Source organism: Amblyraja radiata, chromosome 16 (assembly GCF_010909765.2).
Source record: "Amblyraja radiata isolate CabotCenter1 chromosome 16, sAmbRad1.1.pri, whole genome shotgun sequence".
NCBI lineage: Eukaryota > Metazoa > Chordata > Chondrichthyes > Rajiformes > Rajidae > Amblyraja > Amblyraja radiata.
The window spans coordinates 3,118,073-3,142,053 of NC_045971.1; the positions used below are offsets into that span (position 1 = coordinate 3,118,073).

General features: G+C 48.4%; 1 protein-coding gene across 3 annotated transcripts in view; it reads right to left on the minus strand.

Annotated features, from left to right (window-relative positions):
• mllt6 (MLLT6, PHD finger containing) overlaps window positions 1-23,981 on the minus strand; it is a 128,119-nt gene that overhangs the window by 10,571 nt on the left and 93,567 nt on the right. For 2 of the 3 annotated variants that reach the window (XM_033034892.1, XM_033034891.1), the window contains exons 8-14: window positions 20,374-20,555; window positions 15,334-15,451; window positions 13,470-13,542; window positions 12,075-12,205; window positions 11,331-11,519; window positions 8,477-8,565; window positions 4,945-5,333 (exon numbers count right to left, since the gene is read on the minus strand). In XM_033034892.1, coding sequence (XP_032890783.1) covers window positions 4,945-5,333; window positions 8,477-8,565; window positions 11,331-11,519; window positions 12,075-12,205; window positions 13,470-13,542; window positions 15,334-15,451; window positions 20,374-20,555 — 1,171 coding nt within the window. Of the gene's footprint in view, window positions 1-2,521; window positions 2,525-4,944; window positions 5,334-8,476; window positions 8,566-11,330; window positions 11,520-12,074; window positions 12,206-13,469; window positions 13,543-15,333; window positions 15,452-20,373; window positions 20,556-23,981 lie in introns of all 3 variants that reach the window. The other variant, XM_033034890.1, reaches the window with a different exon arrangement.

The window sequence follows — 23,981 nt, forward strand, 5'->3', positions numbered from 1 at the left end:
TTGGACTGAGATGAGGACAAACTTATTCACCCAGAGAGTTGTGAATCTGTGGAATTCCCTGCCACAGAAGGCAGCGGAGGCCAATTCATTGGATGTTTTCAAGAGAGAGGTAGATTTAGCTCTTAGGGCTAACGGAATCAAGGGGTATGGGGAAAAAAGCAGGAACGGGGTACTGATCTTGGCTGATCAGCTATGATCATATTGAATGGCGGTGCTGGCTCGAAGGGCCGAATGGCCAACTCCGGCACCTATTGTCTATGTTTCTATGACTCTTGTTCCTGCACTCTGGTTAAAAAGTGCTTGAGTTCTAATTAAATTCAGAGCATATAGATCCTGATTTGCATAACCCGCTACCTTGCTGTTTGCCACAGGGCAATAATCATTCACCACTGATAGAAATTCAAATTAAGGCACCCAGAGCTAACATCAAACTCACGAAAGACAGATATATTAAACATTGATTATTCAAGATGAATCATCAGGTTGGTTTGCTGATTAAAAATAAGGCAACGTCTTTCTGAATATTCACGCTTTTCATGTAATCCGTCTCATTAAATTAAAAAATAATTATCCTTGCACATTGGACATTCAATCATTTCACTCTATATTCCTTCATGAATGTGAAAGTGTCAGCAAGTCAGATTCTGTCTGACATGTTCTGCTCATCCTTCAGAATTCAGAGAAACAGAGTGGAAAGAGGCCCTTCGGTCTACGGAGTCCGCGCCGGCCAGCGATCGCCCCGTACACTAACACGATCCTACACACTCGGGACAATTTACGATTTACAGAAGCCAATTAACCTACCGACCTCTACGTCTTTGACGTGTGGGAGGAAAGCGTAGCACCCGGGGTAAACCCACACAGGTCACGGGGAGAACGTGCAAACTCCGCACAGACAGCGCCCGTAGTCTGATTGAACCCGGGCCTCTGCCGCTGTAGGGCAGTAACTCTGCCACCTCCAGCTTGCTGACGTATGCAAGCTCGCAGTCCAACACAAACCTGTTGTTCAGGTTTGGCTTTAGTAATGTCGCATGTGCCGAGGTACAGCCAAAAGCTTTGCTTTGCGTGCTATCCAATCACACCGGATAATACTATACTAGAGAAGGGTCTCGACCCGAAATGTCACCTATTCCTTCTCTCCAGAGATGCTGCCTGTCCCTGCCGCATCACTCCAGCAGTTTGTGTCTATCTGCATACATAAACACAATCTAGCCAAACTCATATACAATAGGTCGAGAGCAAAGGAAAAGATACAGAATGTAGAATATAGCTGTCAGGATTTTTATTTAATTTCCTGCCTCTCCTGATCATTTTTACTTTCACAGAATCTACAATCCTGCATGACTGCTCGAGTTCTGGCCTTGTGAGTATAGAAACATAGAAACATAGAAAATAGGTGCAGGAGTAGGCCATTCGGCACTTCGAGCCTGCACCGCCATTCAATATGATCATGGCTGATCATCCAACTCAGTATCCTGTACCTGCCTTCTCTCCATACCCCCTGATCCCTTTAGCCACAAGGGCCACATTTAACTCCCTCTTAAATATAGCCAATGAACTGGCCTCAACTACCTTCTGTGGCAGAGAGTTCCAGAGATTCACCACTCTGTGTGAAAAATGTTTTTCTCATCTCGGTCCTAAAGGATTTCCCCTCTATCCTTAAACTGTGACCCCTTGTCCTGGACTTCCCCAACATCGGGAACAATCTTCCTGCATCTAGCCTGTCCAACCCCTTAAGAATTTTGTAAGTTTCTTTAAGATCCCCCCTCAATCTTCTAAATTCTAGCGAGTACAAGCCGAGTCTATCCAGTCTTTCTTCATATGAAAGTCCTGCCATCCCAGGAATCAGTCTGGTGAACCTTCTCTTGGTCTTGGAAGTGGTGATGACGAACTAACATCCTGCTGTACCGCTATATTATGTGTATCAATTAAAGATGACTTTAAACTCCAGACTGTGTAATGTGCTTATTCACATGGTGTCAGAGATGGGATGTTAATATTAAAGCATACAGTAAGGTGGGGTTTAGTGATGCTATTTCTACTATGATTGGTTCACATGCAATAAGCAATCTACATGGATCGATTGGAAGATGCAGCATGGGACCAGGCCCATCGGCCCACCGAGTCCACGCCGACCATCGATCCCCCCATTCTATGTTATCTCATTTTTGCATCCACCACCCCCTGCACAATTTACAGGGCCATTTAATCTTCAAACCCTAACGCAACAAAAGCTTTTCACTCTACCTCGATGCACGTGACAATACACTGAACTGAACCCAACATTCACACCGTTGAGGAAACCGGAGTACCCTGAGGAAACCCACGTGGTCAGAGGGAGAACGTGCAAACTCCACATAGACAGCACCCAAGGTCGAGATTGAACCTGGGTCTCTGATGCTGTAAGGCAGCGACTCAGCCAACCTCAACATAAAGCTGTGTAGCAAGGAGCTGCAGATGCTGGCTTACATCGAAGATAGACACACTAAGGAAGGGTCTCGACCCTGGGATGCTCCCTGACCCGCTGAGTAACACCAGCTTTTTGTGTCCATCTTCAACTTCAAGATGCTCTTGAAATCCCAACTCCTTGACCAAGCAACGACCTCCTTCCCTACTCAACACTCTGGCTCAGTGCCAAAGGCTCTGGGTTAGGGATGGTGCATCAATCAATGGTGTTGTACAGGAGGGAACAATGCACTACAATCGATAAGCAACAATGAACACCTGTTAACCCTTCCATGCAATGCATGTCCGCAACAGCTCACACGCATAAAGGCAATGTCGGCAGAAGCCATGCACACCATCGTCCAAACTGGCCAAGCGATAGATGAAGGTAAATGCCCATGAGGAGGAGAATGGATAGAGTGGATGTGGAGAGGATGTTTCCTCTAGTGGGGAGTCTAGGACCAGACGTCACAGCCTCAGAATGAAAGGACGTTCCTTCAGGAACGAGATGAGGAGGAATTTCTTTAGTCTGTGGAATTGGTGAGTCTGTGGAATTCATTGCCCAAAAAGAAGGCTGTGGAGGCCAAGTCAATGGATATTTTTAAGGCAGGGGTAGATAGATTCTTGATTAGTCTGGGTGTCAGGGGTTATGGGGGGGAAGACAGGAGAATGAGGTTAGGAGGGAGAGATAGATCAGCCATGATTGAATGGCAGAGAGAAGTTGGGCCAAATGGCCTAATTTTGCCCCTATCATTTACGAACATCCCACTTTTGCATCTATTCCCCCCGTACACAAGGTCAAATTAACAGAGGTCAACTAATCCACAAACCAACATATATTTGGGATATTTGGGATCCCTATAACCCTAGCCAGGGAAGGCATCAAGAATTGTCCTTTAATCCATCTGACCCAAACATGTCGTCAAGGAAGGAGATATATTCTTCCTTGTACTAGTCGACATACGATCAAGGCCATTGACGTTAGGCAATAGATTCAGTCATACAGCAGACTGAAATGGTTGATTGACCGATGAGGCCTGGGATGGCAGGACTTTCATATGAAGAAAGACTGGATAGACTCGGCTTGTACTCGCTAGAATTTAGGAGATTGAGGGGGGATCTTATTGAAACTTACAAAATTCTTAAGGGGTTGGACAGGCTAGATGCAGGAAGATTGTTCCCGATGTTGGGGAAGTCCAGGACAAGGGGTCACAGTTTGAGGATAAGGGGGAAATCCTTTAGGACCGAGATGAGAAAAACATTTTTCACACAGAGAGTTGTGAATCTCTGGAACTTTCTGCCACAGAAGGTAGTTGAGGCCACAGTTCATTGGCTATATTTAAGAGGGAGTTAGATGTGGCCCTTGTGGCTAAAGGGATCAGGGGGTATGGAGAGAAGGCAGGTACAGGATACCGAGTTGGATGATCAGCCATGATCATATTGAATGGCGGTGCAGGCTCGAAGGGCCGAATGGCCTACACCTGCACCTATTTTCTATGTTTCTATGAAACAGGCCCTTCAGCCCACTGAGCCCATGCTGACCAATGATCATCCATTGACTCTAGGTCTTTGTAATATTCCCGCTTCCCCACTGGCCAGTTGTCCCTCACTCAAGATGACCACATGAGGGTCTTTACCACATTGCTGTTAATGGGACCTTGCAGCCACCTTCCACTTTAATTTTAAAAGTAGGTTCAGTTTTAGTTTTTTTGTCTTAGAAATAAAGGGTGGAAACAGGCCCTTCGGCCCAATGAGCCCATGCCAACCATCGCTCACCCCATCCCACAACACACCTGGGGCAATCAACCTACAAACCCGCACACCTGTGGGAAGCGGGAGGGAACCCGGAGCACCCGGGGGAAACCCACGTGGTCCCGACCCAGCGAGAATGTGCAAACTCCACGCAGACATTACCCGAGCTCAGGATCGAACCTGGGACCCTGGTGCTGTGAGGCAGCAGCTCTACCGCTGCGCCACTGTGCCGCCCTAGTACAATGAGTGTCAATACCTTCTGAAAGGGAAGTCGCAGGCACTACAGAAATGCATTTTATTTGGGGGGGGGGGGGGGGGGGGGTTACGGTGGCGCAGAGGTAGAGTTGCTGCCTTACAGCGCCAGAGTCCCGGGTTCGATCCCGACCACAGGTGCTGTCTGTATGGAGTTTGCAGGTTCGACCTGCGTGGGTTTTGATCGGTTTTCTCCACAAAAGACGTACAGGTTTGTAAGTTAATTGTCTTGGCATAAATGTAACAATAGTCCGCAGTGCGTGTAGGACAGTGCAAGTGTGCGGGGGGGGTCGCTGGTTGGTGCGGACTCGGTGGGCCGAAGGGCCTGTAACAAAAAAAAAAAAAACCGAAACGGCCAAGAACCATCCGTGTAAATCATTTGCCGATTCTGTGCACTGAGCCGATATGTCACAGATTAGTAGGTAGGAGAGCACGCGACAGGCAGCACCGTCGAGATACGTTCTGCCCGTGGATCGAGAAAGGAGGTAATCTGACCTGTTACAGTGACTAGTTGACGTTGGAACACTATGGGAAGCTGGTGGATGAGCGAGGGAGTTATGGAGTGGAGCCACAGGTGCAGGCAGCTGGTCCACACCATTCAGAGGACCGACAATACCATTGCTGGCCAACTGGGGAGCCAGAGGGCAGCCCATCATCCCAGCCACCGATGATGAAGTGGTGGAGAAGGTGGTGGTCTTGGTGGAGATGCCGCCCAGACCTCCGGCGCAGGTCCTGCCCAGCCCGTTGACCGGCTGCGAGACTCCGGCCATTCCCGGGAGCTGGAGGGAGACGGGACTCTGCTGCAGGAGTGGGAGGGCGGGAGGAGGAGTGCTCTGGAGCGACGAGGACGAACTACTCCGGCTGTGGCATCCAGAACGGAGATCCTGCAGAGACAGGGAGAGAGAGAGAGATCCAATTACATAGAAACATACACAATAGGTGCAGGAGTAGAGGCCATTCGGCCCTTCAAGCCTGCACCGCCATTCAAGATCATGGCTGATCATCCAACTCAGTATCCTGTACCTGCCTTCTCTCCATTCCCCCTGATCCCTTTAGCCACAAGGGCCACATCTAACTCCCTCTTAAATATAGCCAATGAACTGTGGCCTCAACTACCTTCTGTGGCAGAGAGTTCCACAGATTCACCACTCTCTGTGTGAAATGCTTTTTTCGCATCTCGGTCCTAAAAGACTTCCCCCTTATCCTTAAACTGTGTGACCCCTTGTTCTGGACTTCCCCAACATCGTGAACAATCTTCCTGCATTTAGCCTGTCCAACCCCTTGGGAATTTTGTAAGTTTCTATAAGATCCCCCCTCAATCTTCTAAATTCTAGCGAGTACAAGCCTGGTCTTTCTTCATATGAAAGTCCTGACATCACGGTCTTAAAAGTGAGTCTTAAACTCACGGCCATTGCATTCAACCTCCTTGCACAAACAGTGACAACCCACGCATTTAAAATAAAAACACACAGAGCGCTGGAGTAACTCAGCGGCTCAGGCAACATCTGTGGAGGGAATGGACAGACAACGTCTCGGGCCGGGACCCTTCTTCAGACTGAGAAAGCTGGAAGAGAGAAGGGGAGGGGCGGGACAAAGACAGGTGGGTGATAGATGGATACAGGTGGGGAGGGTTTGACTGGGGGGGGGGGGGGTGGTGTTTACAGGTGTCAAGGGTTGTGGGGAGGAGGCAGGGGAATGGGGGAGAGATAGATCGGCCATGATTGAATGGCAGAGTGGACTTGATGGGCCGAATGGCCTGATTCTACTCCTATTACATGACCGTATGACTGGCAGAAGGGGGGTGGAGTAAGTGACAAAAGGCCAGAGATGGGAAGGAAACTGAAGGATATTATGACAGGTAAGGAGTGGAGAGGGATGAAATGTAGAGCCGGAGGGAATGATATCCATGGGATATCGGGGTGTGGAAGGGAACCAGGGGGTGAGGTGAAGTGTGGGGACTGTTTCTTAAACGTTGGGATAGTCCCAGCCTCAACTACTTCCTCCAGCAGCTCGTTCCATACACCCATCACCCTTTGTGTAAAAAAGTTACCCCTCAGATTCCTCTCAAATCTTTCCCCCCCTCACCTTAATCCAATGTCCTCTGGTTCTCGATTCACCTACTCTGTGCAAAAGACTGTGTATTTACCCGATCTATTCCTCTCATGATTTTGTACACCTCTATGCGATCACCCCTCATCCTCCTGCGCTCCAAGGAATAAATTCAAAGATTGCTCAACCTCTCCATAAGGCTCAGGCCCTCGAGTCCTGGCAACATCTGCGTAATAATCTTCTCTGCATCCTTGACAACATCTTTCCTATAATATGGCGATAAAATACTGAATGTGGCCTCACCAATGCCTTATACAACCGTAACATGACCTCCCAACTTCTCAATACTCTGACTCTCATCTCATCCCCCCCCCCCCCCCCCCCCAATCAGGAAGAAGGTGCTCGAGGGCTTGAAACATCGGGCGTGAAATGTAGTGGCGACTGCGAAGGCCTCAATAGGCCCCGCCCACGGGTGAACTGAGGAAGTGGACTGAACTTTGCTGCCTTCCCTCACAGGGGGAAACGTTGATTCCGCTGCGGGGGGCGGGGGGGGGGGGGATGTTTTTTATGTTTTATGCTTAAATTCTAAAATGTTATGTTTATCCTATTTGTGTGCTGCATGGTAACTCAAACTTCACTGCACCAATTGGTGCATGTGACAATAAATGCCCTTTGTATATTCATCTCAAAAACTATGACCATGAGGTTCAAGAAATGTTTCCTCTCAACGACCATTAGGCTTTTGAACACTGCACTGCACTAATCGCAACGTAAATTCCATGAACTGGCTATTGGTTGCACTAAAGACTTTGGGGGGTTTTTGTGCAGGTATTTTAATTATTAATTTATTGAATTCTTGTTTATTATATATTATCTACGGGTATTGTATGTATGTATCAATGTATATTGGATACAGGCCTAACTTAAATTTCATTGCACCAGTGTCAACACTATAGGAGGTCGAACACAAAGTACTGGAGTAACTCAGGGGGTCAGGCACCATCTCTGGAGTCTGAGGAAGGGTCTCGACCCGACACGTCGCCCATTCCTTCTCTCCACAGATGCTGCCTCGCCCGCTGAGTTACTCCAGCATTTTGTGTCTACCTTCGACTTTAAAAAGCATCTGCAGTTCTTTCTTACTCATCTGTGGAGAACATGGGTAGGTGACCTTTTGGGTGGGGATCCTTCTTCAGACTGCTTGTTTTGGGGGGGGGGTGGGGGGGGGGGAGAGAAACAGGAAGCATGCAAAGAAGCCCAGGATCAATCAGGGCCGGTACTAGATTATATCAGGTAGGGATGTTCCCTGATAGGGCAATTGTTGGCTAGGGATAGTGTGATCCCAAGAGAAATACATCATTGCGAACATCATTGCTAAAGTACAGAAGTGTGAAAACGCACACCTCCAGATTCAGGGATAGTTTCTACCCAGCTGTTATCAGGCAACTGAACCATCCTAGCACCAACTAGAGAGCAGTCGTGAGCTACTATCTACCTCTTTGGTGATCCTCGGATTATCCTTGATTGGACTTTGCTGGCTTTACCTTGCACTAAATGTTATTCATAGAAACATAGGAAATAGGTGCAGGAGTAGGCCATTCGGCCCTTCGAGCCAGCACCGCCATTCAATATGATCATGGCTGATCATCCCCAATCAGTACCCCTTCTCCTCAAATCCCTTGATTCGGTCAGCCCTAAGAGCTAAATCTAACTCCCTTTGCATGTGTCTGTACACTGTGAATGGCTCGATTGTAATCATGTATTGTCTTTCCGCTGACAAGACAGCATGCAACAAAAGCTTTTCACTGTACCTCGGTACACGTGACAATGAACTAAGCTGACCTGAACTATGGAACTGTTTAACTGGCTTTTAATGGGGGGGAAGGGGAGGAGAGGGGTTGGGGGGAGGTGAGGGGTATGCGAGTGTAAAAGGCCAATGTTTCGTGTCATTTGAGCTTCCCCGAGCAATGCTATTAAATACCTCTGATGATGCAGAGAGGGAGTTCTCAGTAATGAAGCTGCTCCTGGAATGGGGGCTCTTACTGCTATTCAGCAGCTCAGAGCCGCAGGCTGCAACCAGGGGAAAGAGGGAGAAATGTTCCGATTAATGGTAAATTAATCCAGAATATCACCGCCCTCCCCCCTGGCACCCACTCAAGCACCGGACCCCTCAGTGACTGGAACCAAACCTCAGCCAAGGGAGCGGAGACCTGATGCCCACGTGACAGGGGCTGCACCACTATCTGTCAGGCTGTTCCCAAAGATCTTCACTGCCAATTCATACACAAAGCGATGTTCGGTGGGAAAGTACAGTCGGCTTATTAGATGCTGCAAGATTAGATGCAGTGGGTATTTATGTGCTTATATACTTGAAATTTAATTGTGGTATTAGTTACGGGTGGGGCGGTGATCCTGCGGTAGAGTTGCTGCCTCACAGCGCCAGAGACCCCGGTTCGATCCTGACTGTGGGTGCTGTCTGTGCGGAGTTTGCACGTTCTCCCCGTGACCTGCGTGGTTTTTTTGCGAGATCTTCGGTTTCCCCGCACACTCCAAAGACGTGCGGGTTTGTAGGTTAATTGGGCGGGCATGAATGAAAAAATTGTCCCCCAGTGTGTGTGTGTGTGTGGGGAAAGTGCTAGCGTGTGGGGATCGCTGGCCAGCCAGCGGGCTGGGTGGGCCGAAGGGCCTGTTTCCGTGCTGTAGTCACTAGAGTCCAGAGTCTGAAGTCATGAATGTCGCTAGAATTTAGAAGATTGAGGGGGGATCTTATAGAAACTTACAACATTCTTAAGGGGTTGGACAGGCTAGATGCAGGAAGATTGTTCCCGATGTTGGGGAAGTCCAGAACAAGGGGTCACAGTTTAAGGATAAGGGGGAAGTCCTTTAGGACCGAGATGAGAAAAACATTTTTCACGCAAAAAGTGGTGAATCTGTGGAATTCTCTGCCACAGAAGGTAGTTGAGGCCAGTTCATTGGCTATATTTAAGAGGGAGTTAGATGTGGCCCTTGTGGCTAAAGGGATCAGGGGGTATGGAGAGAAGGCAGGTACAGGATACTGAGTTGGATGATCAGCCATGATGATATTGATTGGCGGTGCAGGCTCGAAGGGCCGAATGGGTCTATGGAACGAGCTTCCAAAGGTAGCATTTGAGGCAGGTACATTAACAACATATAAAAGACATTCAAACGGGTGCATGGACACAGGGAGGAAAGATTTAGAGGTGTATGGACCAAACATGGGTAAATAGGATCAGCTTGGATGGGACATCTTGGTCGTTCGGCACAGACTTGTTGGGCCGAAGGGCCTGTTTTCTTTCTGTATGATGCAATGGCTCCACATTTAATGTCATGCAATGGATTGACAAAGTGATCAAAAAACAGCCAACTCATTAAACCAGTTTTTGGACACAACACTGAACATTTCCTTACCCTGAAATTAAACAAATTACAAGTTGTTAAATGCCAATATTATCCATATATTAATAACATATATGTAATAATATATCTGACGGGTGCCCCTGTCCCACTGTACGAGGTAATTCACGAGTTCTCCCGTGTTTCCCCTGATTCGAGCTCGGAGAATTACGGTTATAGCCGCTCGTAGGTACTCGGGGCTCTCGTGGACTCTCTCCGCTCTGTTCTTCACGAGTTACCGCGTTTCCCGAGTACCTGCCGTTAGCGTTACGAGCCGCTAAGAGACGACCACGAGCTCCGACATACCCGCTACGTACTTCCCACGAGTTTGATTATTTTTTAAACTCGGGAGAGCTCTTGAATTACCTCGTACAGTGGGACAGGGGCATTATGGGGAGAAGGCAGGAGAATGGGGTTAGGAGGGAGAGATAGATCAGCCACGATTGAATGGCGGAGTAGACTTGATGGGCCGAAAGGCCTAATTCTGCTCCTATTATTCATGACCTTTTGATATATCTTTACAGTTCAATAAACACAGGCCATTTTTATCGCACAGGAAGTTGCCAATGTTGCCATGGTTTCCTGTATGGTTGACATAATAATTAGTAATTTCCCAGTTCTACAAGGTGCCATAATCGTTTCAGCATGAATAGAATTCCCAGTGCCATCAGCAGGCCACTGATTAGATTAGATTCTGGAGAAGTGTCCCGACCAGAAACGTCGCCTGTCCATTCCCTCCGCAGATGCCGCCTGGCCCGTCGAGTTCCACCGGCACTTTGTAACTGGAGGTAAACCTGCGCACTGGTTCCATCCTACACGTACTGGGGACAACTTACAGAAGCCAATTAACCTACAAACCTGCGGGGAATGCGGGACGAAACCGGAGCACCCGGAGAAAACCCACGCGGTCACAGGGAGAATGTGGACACGATCGAACCCGGGTCTCTGGGCGCTGTGAGGTGGCAACTCTACCGCTGCGCCACCGTGCCGCTGATCTTTCCCCGTACACACAGAGAGAATCCTTTGTCCTTTCTTGGCCACAGACCCGATCAAAGCCTGATTGCCAATAGGTGCAGGGGTCAACGGTTCATCTCAGGACGAGCCCTTCATTTTTAGTTTAGTTTAGTTTAGAGATACAGCACGGAAACAGGCCCTTCGGCCCATCGGGTCCGCGCCGGCCAGCGATCCCCGCACACTAACACTATCCCACACACACTAGGGACAATTTTTACATTTCCCAAGCCCATTAACCCACAAACCTGCACGTCTTTGGAGTGTGGGAGGAAACCGAAGATCTTGGAGAAAACCCACGCAGGTCACGGGGGGAACGGACAAACTCCACACAGACAGCACCCGCAGTTGTGATCAAACTCGGGTCTCCGGCGCCACTGTGGCCGGCCTGACGGAGAAGAGGTCCTTACCGTTCTGGGAGGCGATCAAATGCAGCTGGGAGGATGGCCCGTTGGTGGAGGTGATACCGGCGAAGGGGACGGAGAGCTGGACATTGAGCAGCTGAAGGCGTTCCTTCTTGGCCGAGAGGCTCATGATTTGCTCCTGCAGCCTGCGGTTATCCAGCTGTAGCAGGTGCAGCGACTTCAACATGTCCACAACTGGAAGGATCAAACACGGCAAGTTAGTCACTTATGGAAATGATTATTTGTGGGAATAATCCCCACTTGCGCACGCTGCCCTATAAATCTTTCCACAAGCCAGGGGTAAGCTGAGGACATGGCTAATCTCCTCCAGAATCCTGCACCTGCAGACGTCCGTTGTTGACATCAGCAGCATTACTGCCAGCTATCTCCCTTCCAATGAAGGCAGTGGAATAAAATATTCAATGATGCAGGAAGATTGTTCCCGATGTTGGGGGAAGTCCAGGACAAGGGGTCACAGTTTAAGGATAAGAGGGAAATCCTTTAGGACCGAGATGAGAAAAAAAAATTTCACACTGAGAGTGGCAAATCTGTGGAATTCTCTGCCACAGAAGGTAGTTGAGGCCGCAGTTCATAGGCTATATTTAAGAGGGAGTTAGATGTGGCCCTTGTGACTAAAGGGATCAGGGGGTATGGAGAGAAGGCAGGGATGGGATCTCCCCTTAACCATGCTGTATCTCTAATACTAAAAGCACGTTGGGCATTGTCATCATGAACACTCCCTGCACTTACTGTCAATGCCCCCTTCACCACTCCAGTGTTTGTCCAGCAACTCCTCGATGTTGGACGTTGTCTGTGGTACATTCTCCAGCTGACCGGGTATCGTCTGATCGTAGAGCATGGACAAGCCACCGATAGGAGATCTGGAACAAATATGGTAGGGGTGAAGTGAGCGGGTCGAATCGTAAACTAAACAGCATGAATATCTCCCCCTAGATTCCACTTGAGTTGGATAGGGCTCTTATAGATAGCTGAATGGAGGGATATGGGGAGAAGGCAGGAACGGGGTACTGATTGTGGATGATTAGCCATGATCACAGTGAATGGCGGTGCTGGCTCGAAGGGCCAAATGGCCTACACCTACACCAGTCTTCCCGAGTACCTGCCGTTAGATGCAGGAAGATTGTTCCCGATGTTGGGGAAGTCCAGGACAAGGGGTCACAGCTTAAGGATAAAGGGGAAATCCTTTAGGATCGAGATGAGAAAACTATTTTTCACACAGAGAGTGGTGAATCTCTGGAACTCTCTGCCACAGAAGGTAGTTGAGGCCAGTTCATTGGCTATATTTAAGAGGGAGTTAGATGTGGCTTGGTATGGAGAGATGGCAGGTACAGGATACTGAGTTGGATGATCAGCCATGATCATATTGAATGGCGGTGCAGGCTCGAAGGGCCGAATGGCCTACTCCTGCACCTATTTTCTATGTTTCTATGTTAGCGTTACGAGCCGCTAAGAGACGTCCCCGAGCTCCGACGTACCCGCTACGTCCATTCTACGTGCTTACCACGAGTTTGATTTTTTTTAAACTCGGGAGAGTTCTTGAATGAACACATACAGTGGGACAGGGCTTGAAGTGTAAGATTAGTGTGGAGGGGGCTTGTTGTTCAGTATAGGCTCGATGGGCCGAGTGGCCATTTGCTTTAGACTTTAGAGTGCAGAAACAAGCCATTTGGCCCGCTGTGTCTGTGCCGACCAGCGATTCCCGTTCACTAGCACTATCCTACACACACTCGGGACATTTTACAATGAATGTGATGGAACAGGAACAGTGGCGCAGGGTAGAGAGAATGAACGGTGTCCTCCTTTTCCAATGCTACTAAAGAGGTCCTAGATATAATGAATGATAGTTTATTGTTGCATGTGAGAAGTGATATTCTTGGTCTTGCAGAGCTAGGGTATACAAAGAGGCACCACATAAAGGGCGTAGACAAAGTGACAAGTATTTCATGTTACGCAAACCATTTTTAACACGTTCCATTTGTGGCCCCCCCCTTAGATCTCGGCTTGCCCCCCACACAGGGGCCCGCTTTGTTAATGCTAAATAATTTGCTAATTAATGCCCCTTGGCCAAACCAGAGATTAGCACAGTACAGACAAGTACGGAATAAAGTAGCGTGCAACATTTACGTCGGAGAAAGACTTCCTCTGGAAGAACTGCCCCTGCAGACAAAACTGCAATCATTGTCATCGATGTCTGGCTCTGAAAGAGAAGCAAGAGAGGGAATTAATATTGTTCCTCTTGTACACATACTGGATATGTGTTGACTTCGCTGTGACTTCCTCAGTTCCACAAGCCTTTGACAACTCTTGAGTTCCTCCAAACCTGGCCCCCTTGTGTCTCTCTCTGATTCCCTCCACCCACCACAGGTGCCTCTATGATCGACACAAAATGCTGGAGTAACTCAGCGGGACAGGCAGCATCTCTGGGCAGAAGGAATGGGTGACGTTTCGGGTTGAGACCCTTCTTTAGACGGTCTCAACCCGAAACGTTACCCATTCCTTCTCTCCAGAGATACTGCCTGTCCCGCCAAGTTACTCCAGCATGTTGTCTTTTTTCGGCTTACACCAGCATCTGCAGTTCCTTCCCGACTCTATGACTAGGTGGTTTGCAGAATGGCAGAATTATTCCAGCACAGGAGGGAGCTAGTTAGCCCATAGATAGAGTATCTATTCAGTCCCATTCTTCAGACTTTACAGATACAACATGGAAACAGGCCCTTCGACCCACCGAGCCCATGCGGACCAGCGATCACCCCGTACACTAACACTAGCCTGCACACTAGGGACAATTTACAATTTTTCCCGAAGCCAACTGACCTGTCTGTCTTTGGAGTGTGGGAGGAAACCGGAGCACCCGGAGAAAACCCAAGCAATCGTACAAACAGACAGCACCCATAGTTGGGATCGAACCCACATCTCTGATGCTGTAAGGCAGTAACTCGACTGCTGCGCCACTGTGCTACCCACAACCTTAATTGCCGATCTCCGTTATAAACCAGCATCTGCTGCTCCTTCCTACATAACAGCTCTAACGTGTCAAGTTTTTTGTATGACTGTTAAGGAAAAATAATTTTGTTGCCTCTTCATTGAAGACAATGACTAAATTAAATGAAATCAAGTCAAGTCTGAGACCCTTCGTTGGAACGGTCTGGGGAAGGATGGTAAGATTGAAGCTTGCACTCCGTTCCTCTCTCCATGATACTTTTCCAACACTTCCTAATCTTATTACAGACTTGATGCATCCTCATCTGTGAGGCTTTGCGATAAACAAGTCCGGATAACCAAGTCAGAAAGGATCGGAAACAAACATGAATTACATCCGGGAAAAAAACTGCCTCAGAAAATCGAGCCGTGCTCACTAGTGGAGTTAAGTTACGTCCAAAGACTCCTTGTCATGGGGCTTGGCATGGGCCCCAGGACAAGAAGGCTCTGCAGAGTTGTGCGTTCGGCCGAACGCACTATGGGAACTTCACTCGCCCCCCCCTGCAGGAACTATACATCAGGAGGTGCAACTCCAGAGCCAATAAAATCATGGGAGACCCCTTCCACCCCTGCAACGGACTGTTCCAGCTGCTACGGTCAGGCAAACGCCTCCGTTGCCATGCGGTGAGAACGGAGAGGTTGAGAAGGAGTTTCTTCCCAGAGGCCATTCGGGCTGTAAACTCCTATCTCACCAGGGACTAACTTTTACTGAACCTTTTTCCTTCCACCCACAATATTTAATATGTGACTCTGTTTGTACTTTGTTTGGTTGTTTGTTTGTTTGTCTTTTTGCACAAAGTCCGCGAGCATTGCCACTTTTCATTTCACTGCACATCTCGTATGTGTATGTGACGAATAAACTTGACTTGACTTGACTTGACTTGAGAGGAGAGCTTACCTACCTGAAGAAAGGGTCTCGACCCAAAATGCCACCCATTCCTTCTGTCCAGAGATGCTGCCTGTCCCGCTGAGTTACTCCAGCTTTTAGTTTGGGTACATCTTTACCTACCTGTTTGACTGGCTTCCACGGGATTCAGAAGCGAGGAGATGGATGACCCTGGTGTTATTGGTCCTCCAAAGACATTGGAAGGAGTCAGGCTGTACGATGAGCCGGGTAGGGAAAATACCTGCACAGGTAAAACAGAACAATGAGAGTGGTCTAGAGAGGCAAGGGTGTTTTAAGACAAGAGAGGAAGGGGAGAGGGAGAGGGGAGGAGGAGGAGAGGAAGGGATGAGAGCGGAGGAGAGGGGAGGAGGGGAGAGGAGAGGGGAGGGCAGGAGAGGTGATGAGGGGCGTAGATGAGTGGAGGGGATGGGAGAGAGTAGGAGGGAAGAGGGGAGAGGTGGAGAGGAGAGCTGGATAGGGCTCTTAAAGATAGCGGAGTCAGGGGATATCGGTAGAAGGCAGGAACGGGGTACTGATTGGGGATGATCAGCCATGATCACATTGAATGGCGGTGCTGGCTCGAAGGGCCGAATGGCCTACTCCTGCGTCTATTGTCTATTGTATGTCGCGAAACTGAACAATGAAATTGGCTTCTGTAGATTGTCCGTAGTGTGTAGGATAGTGTATGTATGGGTGATCGATGGTCAGCATGTACTCGGTGGGCCGAAGGGCCTGTTTCCACGCTGTGTCTCTAAACTAAACTATGTTTAGCTTCTCTCGATCCAATCACCCTTCAGCTAACAATGAACCATTCAACATTTCCTTATCATCGCCTGATATTGTCATATGTTTGATATGTCGTTTTCACACCTAGCACCTCCATGACTCTAGACCCCTTTCCCCTGCCTCTCAGTCTGAGGAAGGGTCTCGACCCGAAAAGCCACCCGTTCCTTCTCTCCCGAGACAGAGATTTCTCAGATTGCGTTAAAAGTGGATCCCCAAAGCTGAAACTCTGCCTTTGACAGGGATGAAATAGGGAATTGATCCCGATCCAAAGAGCCTCCAGCCTGCACATTCCCTTGCCTTTACCTTGAGCAGTTCCAATGAAAAGACATATACATGCCCAAGCAACATAGAAACACGTAGAAAATAGGTGCAGGAGTAGGCCATTCAGCCCTTCGAGCCTGCACCGCCATTCAATATGATCATGGCTGATCATCCAACTCAGTATCCCATCCCTGCCTTCTCACCATACCCCCTCATCCCTTTAGCCACAAGGGTCACATCTAACTCCATCTTAAATATAGCCAATGAACTGCGGCCTCAACTACCTTCTGTGGCAGATAATTCCACAGATTCACCACTCTCTGTGTGAAAAAAAATGTTTTTCTCATCTCGGTCCGAAAAGACTTCCCCCTTATCCTTAAACTGTGTGACCCCTTGTTCTGGACTTCCCCAACACCGGGAACAATCTTCCTGCACGTAGCCTGTCCAACCCCTTAAGAACTTTGTCAGTAAAACATTAAAAAAAAGGTATAAATCTCACCATGTTGCATCGTTTGAACGCATGAAGTGTACGGATGGGAGGTTCGGAAGGGAACGACAGGCCCATCAACGGGAGATTTATTCCCCAGCAAGGCTGTAAATTATTAACATGCGGGGAGGGAAAGTAGTGCTCCTTGCCTTGAAAATTATTGGGTGTGAAGGGCAAAGGGAAGAGAAGGCTGAGACAGCAACCAGACTCATTGAAACCCACGGGATAATGAGAGGCCTGGGTAGAGGGAACTTGGAGAGGATGTTTTTTTTTTATTTTTTTTTTTTTATATTTTATTTTATTAGAAGTAAGTACCATCATATGGCACCAAAGTGCCTAATATATATTTTCATAATACATTTTATGTACAGCTTTTTGGTATATTAAAGAAGAATAAGAATAAGAAAAATAAATTAGGTAGTAAAGGATAGAAAGACGTAAGATATATAGTGTGTGAAGAAGCAGAGAAAAGAAGAATGAATGAAGAAAGTTGAAGAAAAGAAAATAGGGAAAAGAGAATAAGACATAAAGAAAAGAAGTAAGGAGATCATTCTTTATAATCTTCACCATCCCTCGTCCAGTCCTGAAACAGTTTTTACAATTGTGTTGCACCATATGATTCCAAAAAGACGACAAATGGAGACCAACTCGTTCTGAACTGGTCTGATTTATCTATTAGGAGGAATCGCATTTCCTCAAGATGTGCGGTGTCCAACATGCTTGCGATGAGAGGATGTTTCTAGTGCAGCGTAGGTTTACAAGGTTAATTCCCGGGATGGCGGGACTGTCATACGCTGAGAGAATGGAGCAGCTGGCCTTGTACACTCTGGAGTTTAGAAGGATGAGAGGAAAATCTCATTGAAACATATAAGACTGTTAAGGGTTTGGACACGCTAGAGGCAGGAAACATGTTCCCGATGTTGGGGGGAGTCCAGAACCAGGGGTTTAAGAATAAGGAGTAAGCCATTTAGAACGGAGACGAGGAAACACTTTTTCTCACAGAGCGTGGTGAGTCTGTGGAATTCTCTGCCTCATAGGGCGGTGGAGGCCGGTTCTCTGGATGCTTTCAAGAGGGAGCTAGATAGGGCTCTTAAAAATGGCGGAGTCAGGGGATATGGGGAGAAGGCAGGGACGGGGTACTGATTGGGGGGAATGATCAGCCATGATCACATTGAATGGCGGTGCTGGTTCGAAGGGCCAAATGGCCTACTCCTGCACCTATTGTCTATCGTCTATTGTTTCCACCAGTGGGAGAGAAATACGACCAGAGGGCACAGCCTCGGAATAAAAGGACACACTTTGGTGACTTTTCGGGTCGAAACCCTTCAACAGACTGCTTCTGATTGTGGCCTGATTGAAGGGTCTCGACCCGAAATGTCCCCTAATCTTTTTCTCCAGGCAACTTAACAATCCTGCGCTCACACCTCAGCACATCCCGACCAACGCCTTTTTAAATTGGTGATCGACACAAAATGCCGGAGTGGCGCAGTGGGACAGGCAGCATCTCTGGAGAGAAAGAATGGGTGACGTTTCGGGTCCTTCTGTCCAGAGATGCTGCCTGTCCCGCCGAGTCACTCCAGCATTTTGGTGTCTATCTACAGTATAAACCAGCATCTGCAGTTCTTTTCTACACACATCTTTATCAATTGAGTCTTAAATTTGGGTGTAACTGTCCACTTTAGCGTGGGAGTGGGGCTTTTATGATCGAGTGAGAGATATAGCGTCGACAGGATGCTCTACCTATAACCCTTAGGTGCACTGATGACATCATCTCTCTCTCCTCTTCAGCCAGGCAAGGGTTAATAGACAGGGGGCCAGGTATGGTGTGAGGTTGCGTGATGACGTGCGATCCCCTAACCACAGGTTGATGTTAAACCAGCAGGTGGCACTCCAGACTGGCCCACACAACACACAGGTTAACAACAGATAATCCTCCGGCATTTTTGCCACCTCCAACGGGATCCCACCACTGGCCACATCTACCAATCTCCTCCCCTTTCGGCTTTCCGCAGAGACCGCTCCCTCCGTAACTCCCCGGTCAATTTGTCCCTTCCCACCCAAACAACCCCCTCCCCTGGTACTTTCCCTTGCAACCGCAGGAAATGCTACACTTGTCGCTTTGCCTCCCCCCTCGACTCCATCCAAGGACCCAAGCAGTCATTCAAGCCCAGGTGCGGCAGAGGTTCACCTGCACCTCCTCCAACCTCATCTACTGCATCCGCTGCTCTAGGTGTCAACTTCTCTACATCGGTGAGACCAAGCACAGGCTTGGCGATCGCTTCGCCCAACACCTCTACACAGTCCGCAATAACCAACCTGATCTCCCGGTGACTCAGCACTTCAACTCCCCCTCCCATTCCCAATCCGACCTTTCTGTCCTGGGCCTCCTCCAAGGCCAGAGTGAGTCCCCACCGCAAATTGGAGGAGCAGCACCTCATATTTCGCTTGGGCAGTTTACACCCCAGCGATATGAACATTGACTTCTCCAATTTCAGGTAGTCCCTTGCTTTCTCCCTCCTTCCCCTCCCCTTCCCAGCTCTCCCACAGACCACCGTCTCCGCCTCTTCCTTTCTTCTTCCCGCCCCCCCCCACATCAGTCTGAAGAAGGGTCTCGACCCGAAACGTCGCCTATTCCTTCGCTCCATAGATGCTGCCTAGATGGTGTAGTGCCAGTAATATGTTTGTGGCTGCAGGAGTCAGTACTTTAGAAGCCATCCTAAGAAATCACATGTATAAATTCATTTGCAGGATAAATGACTCTAAAAATGTAATTATTGTGGCCTTGTCAAACATAAGGGTTAGCACCACACGCTACGAATCCCAGTTGTGGAGACACTGGTATCCTTGTCTCCTTGTAGGACATTGATCATTCTTTTAATCTGGATTTTTAACTCATGTATTGTGTTTTTTAATATAAATTATGATGCTTTTATGTGATATACTAAGATTTTATATGTACTATTTGATATTTTTTAATATGCAATGCATTTTTTTAATGTAATGTTGCCCCTTGTCTGGACCTCGAGTCCGTATTAAAGTTTATTATTATTATTATTATTATTATTATTATATCTCTGTCTCTCGTTCCCCTCTCACCTGACTCTCATTCTGAACCCGAAACGTCACCTATTCCTTTTCTCCAGATATGCCCGCACTTGCTGGAGTTTAGGAGAATGAGGGGAGGGGACCTCATTGAAACACAAAGAACAGTGAAAGGCTTGGATAGAGGGGGTGTGGAGAGGATGTTTCCACTAGTGGGAGAGTCTAGGACTAGAGGTCATAGCCTCACAATTGAAGGACATTCTTTGAGGAAGGAGATGAGAATTCTTTTGTCAAAGGGTGGTGAATTTGTGGAATTCTTTGCCGTAGAAGGCTGTGGAGGCCAAGTCAGTGGATATATTTAAGGCAGATATAGATAGATTCTTGATTAGTACAGGCATCAGAGGTTATGGGGAGAAGGCAGGAGGATGGGGTTAGGAGGGAGAGATAGATAAGCCATGATTGAATGGCGGAGTAGACTTGATGGGCCAAATGGCCTAATTCTATCACTTATGACCTTATGAGCTCACTTATGCTGCCTGACCCGCTGAGTTACTCCAGCGTTTTGTGTCCGTCTTGTCGGTTCTTACCTGGGAAGAGGTGATGGAGGAAGTGGCAGCCATGGAGCCAGGTAGAGAGGAACGGCTCAGGTGCATCAGGTGCGAAGTGCGGTGAGGATGCGTGAGGATATTGGAGGAGAGGGGAGTACTGCAGCCGGCTCCTAGCACACCACCGCTGAGCGACAGGGGGATCTCCTTGTGCGCGTAGACACCTGGCGGGCCAAACACAATCGACATCAGTAACACAACGGAGAACATGCCAGTACTGCTGCCCGACAGACAGAACCCAACGTGGTAAAAAAACAAACCTTAGAGGCAGCAAGCGACCTGCAAAGATCACAGCCGGGGCGGATGTTATAGACAATAGACAATAGACATTAGGAGCAGGAGTAGGCCAATCGGCCCTTCAAGCCAGTACCGCCATTCAATGTGATCATGGCTGATCATCCCCAATCAGTACCCCGTTCCTGCCCTATCCCCATATCCCCCTGACTCCGCTATTTTTAAGAGCCCTATCGAGCTCTCTCTTGAAAGCTATCAATCAATTGGGCAGCACCCTGGCTCAGCGGTAGAATTGTCTTGTAGTGCTTTCAGTGCCAGAGACCTGGGTTCGATCTCGACTACGCGTGCAGAATGTGTACGTGTGTTTTCTCCGAGATCTACTCTTTCCTCCCACGCTCCAAAAGGCGTGCAGGTTGTGTAGGTACACAAACGTGCTGGGGAAACTCAGCGGGTGCAGCAGCATCTATGGAGCGAAGGTTTGTAGGTTAATTGGCTTGGTGAATGTAGAAATTGTCCCCAGTGTGTGTAGGATCGTGTTAATGAGCGGGGATCGCTGGTCGGCGCGGACCCGGTGGGCCGAAGGTCCTGTTTCTCCGCTGTATCTCTAAACTAAACTAAATTCTAGAGGGACCCTGGTCTCAACTGGCCTCGAGTGTAGATAAAATGTGTAGGAAGGAACTGCAGTTGCCGGCTTACACTGAAGATAGACACAAAATGCTGGAGTAACTCAATAGGTCAGGCAGTATCAATGGAGAAAAGGAATAGGCGACGTTTCAGCTCTGTAGAAGGGTCTCCAGAGATGCTGCCTGTCCCGCTGAGTTACTCCAGCATTTTGTGTCTATCTTCGGTTTAAACCGGCATTGGCTGTTCCATCCTACACTTCAAAATAATGTCTGAAGAATTTACCCATCACTGAAAAGCCTCTCATTTTTATTTTGCTCTGTAATTTATTTAATGATATGGTTGTCATTTCCTGTTTATCGGTTATTGTATCCTGTCTCTCCTGGCCCTCAGCGTCACAGAGACCCACGACACGGAAACAGGCCCATCAAAACATCAAAGTGTACACCACAGAGAATAAATGTATCTAGTATTTAGACCTCAGTGGCAGCACGGCGCGGTAGAGCTGCTGCCTTACAGCGCCAGAGACCTGGGTTAGAAACATAGAAAATAGGTGCAGGAGGCCATTCGGCCCTTACGAGCCAGCACCGCCATTCGTTGTGATCATGGCTGATCGTCCCCAATCAATAACCCGTGCCTGCCTTCTCCCCATATCCCTTGATTCCACCAGCCCCTAGAGCTCTATCTAACTCTCTCTTAAATCCATCCAGTGATTTGGCCTCCACTGCCCACTGTGGCAGGGAATTCCACAAATTCACAACTCTCTGGGTGAAAAAGTTTTTTCTCACCTCAGTCTTAAATGGCCTCCCTTTTATTCTAATACTGTGGCCCCTGGTTCTGGACTCGCCCAACATTGGGAACATTTTTCCTGCATCTAGCTTGTCCAGTCCTTTTATGATTTTATATGTTTCTCTAAGATCGCCCCTCATCCTTCTAAACTCCAGTGAATACAAACAAGCCTAGTCTTTTCAATCTTTCCTCATATGACAGTCCCGCCATGCCAGGGATCAATCTTGTGAACCTACGCTGCACTGCCTCAATCCTGACTACGGGTGCTGCCTGTATGGAGTTTGCACGTTCACCCTGTGACCTGCGTGGGTTTTCGACTGGTGCTCAGGTTTCCTCCCACACTCCAAAGACGTGCAGGTTTGCAGGTTAATTGGCTATGGTGAATATTGTAATAATTGTCCCTAGTGTTTAGGATAGTACTAGCGTTCGGTGGGCCGAAGGGCCTGTTTCCTCGCTGTATCTCTAAAGTCTAAAGTCTGAGAGGTGCTGTTTGAAATGAAAGCCACACGATTCCAAGGAATTTGGGTGAAAACAGGTCACATTAAGAGGAGCAAGAAAGAAAGTAAAAATGTCTACTTAAAGGAAACTGTGGCAACTGAAGAGATAAGTTTCGTTAGAAGGTCTAAAGAGGGTTCAACGCTAACATGTTAGAGGTTCTTAAGTGATAGGAGGTGGGACCTCATTGATACAGACGCTGAGCGTTTGAAGGCTCTGGGCCTGTACTCGCTGGAGTTTAGAAGGATGATGGGGGGACCTCATTGAAACTTACTGAATAGTGAAAGGCCCGGATAGAGTAGATGTGGAGAGGATGTTCCCACTAGTGGGAGAGTCTAGGGCCAGCGGGCACAGCCTCGGAATAAAAAGACGTACCTTTAGAAAGCTGATCAGGAGGAATTTCTTTAGCCAGAGGGTTGTGAATCTGTGGAATTCATTGCCACATGGCTGTGGAGGTCAAGTTAATGGGTATTTTTAAGGCACGGGTTGACAGATACTTGATTGGTACGGGTGTCAGGGGTTATAGGGAGAAGGCAGGAGAATGGGGTGGCGAGGGAAAGATAGATCAGCTATGACTGAATGGCGGAGTAGACCCGATGGGCCGAATGGTCTATTTTTGCTCCTATGAATTATGAACATGTATTATCCCTGAAACCCAGGATCCCTAACATCCCGAAGCCGCGGTCTCCGGTAGGAAAGTGCCGATTCGGGCGCTCGAGTGTGTTCGACCGCCCTGACGTTGGATTTTAGATCATCCCGACGAGAGGGCCTGTACATCCGGCCGTCCGTAGCGGCAACTGCGGAGGGTTCATGGCCCCAACCACGGGTGAACAAGGGAGGAGGACTGGCTGTACTTTGTTGCCTTCCAGCCCACAGTGAAGAATGCTGTGGTGGATGTTTGTGTTAAATTCTATTGTGTATTGTGTATTCTTTTAAAGTGTATCGCTGCTGGCAAATTCATTTCACTGCACCTTCGGGTGCATGTGATGTATAAATTAGACTTTGCCTTTGAAACAGGACCATGCCCCACCGACCCCCCACCCCTCCCCCTCCAGCCCACCATCCTCTCCTCCCACCCCAACCCCCCCACCCCGTCCGTCCATCCGCCCCCTCCCAATTTAAAGGAACCTCACCCCTCCCACCCTTTGAGTATAGGAGCAGGGAGGTTCTGCTGCAGTTGTACAGGGTCTTGGTGAGACCACACCTGGAGTATTGCGGACAGTTTTGGTCTCCAAATCTGAGGAAGGACATTATTGCCATAGAGGGAGTGCAGAGAAGGTTCACCAGACTGATTCCTGGGATGTCAGGACTTTCATATGAAGAAAGACTGGATAGACTCGGCTTGTACTCGCTAGAATTTAGGAGATTGAGGGGGGATCTTATAGAAACTTACAAAATTCTTAAGGGATTGGACAGGCTAGAGGCAGGAAGATTGTTCCCGATGTTGGGGA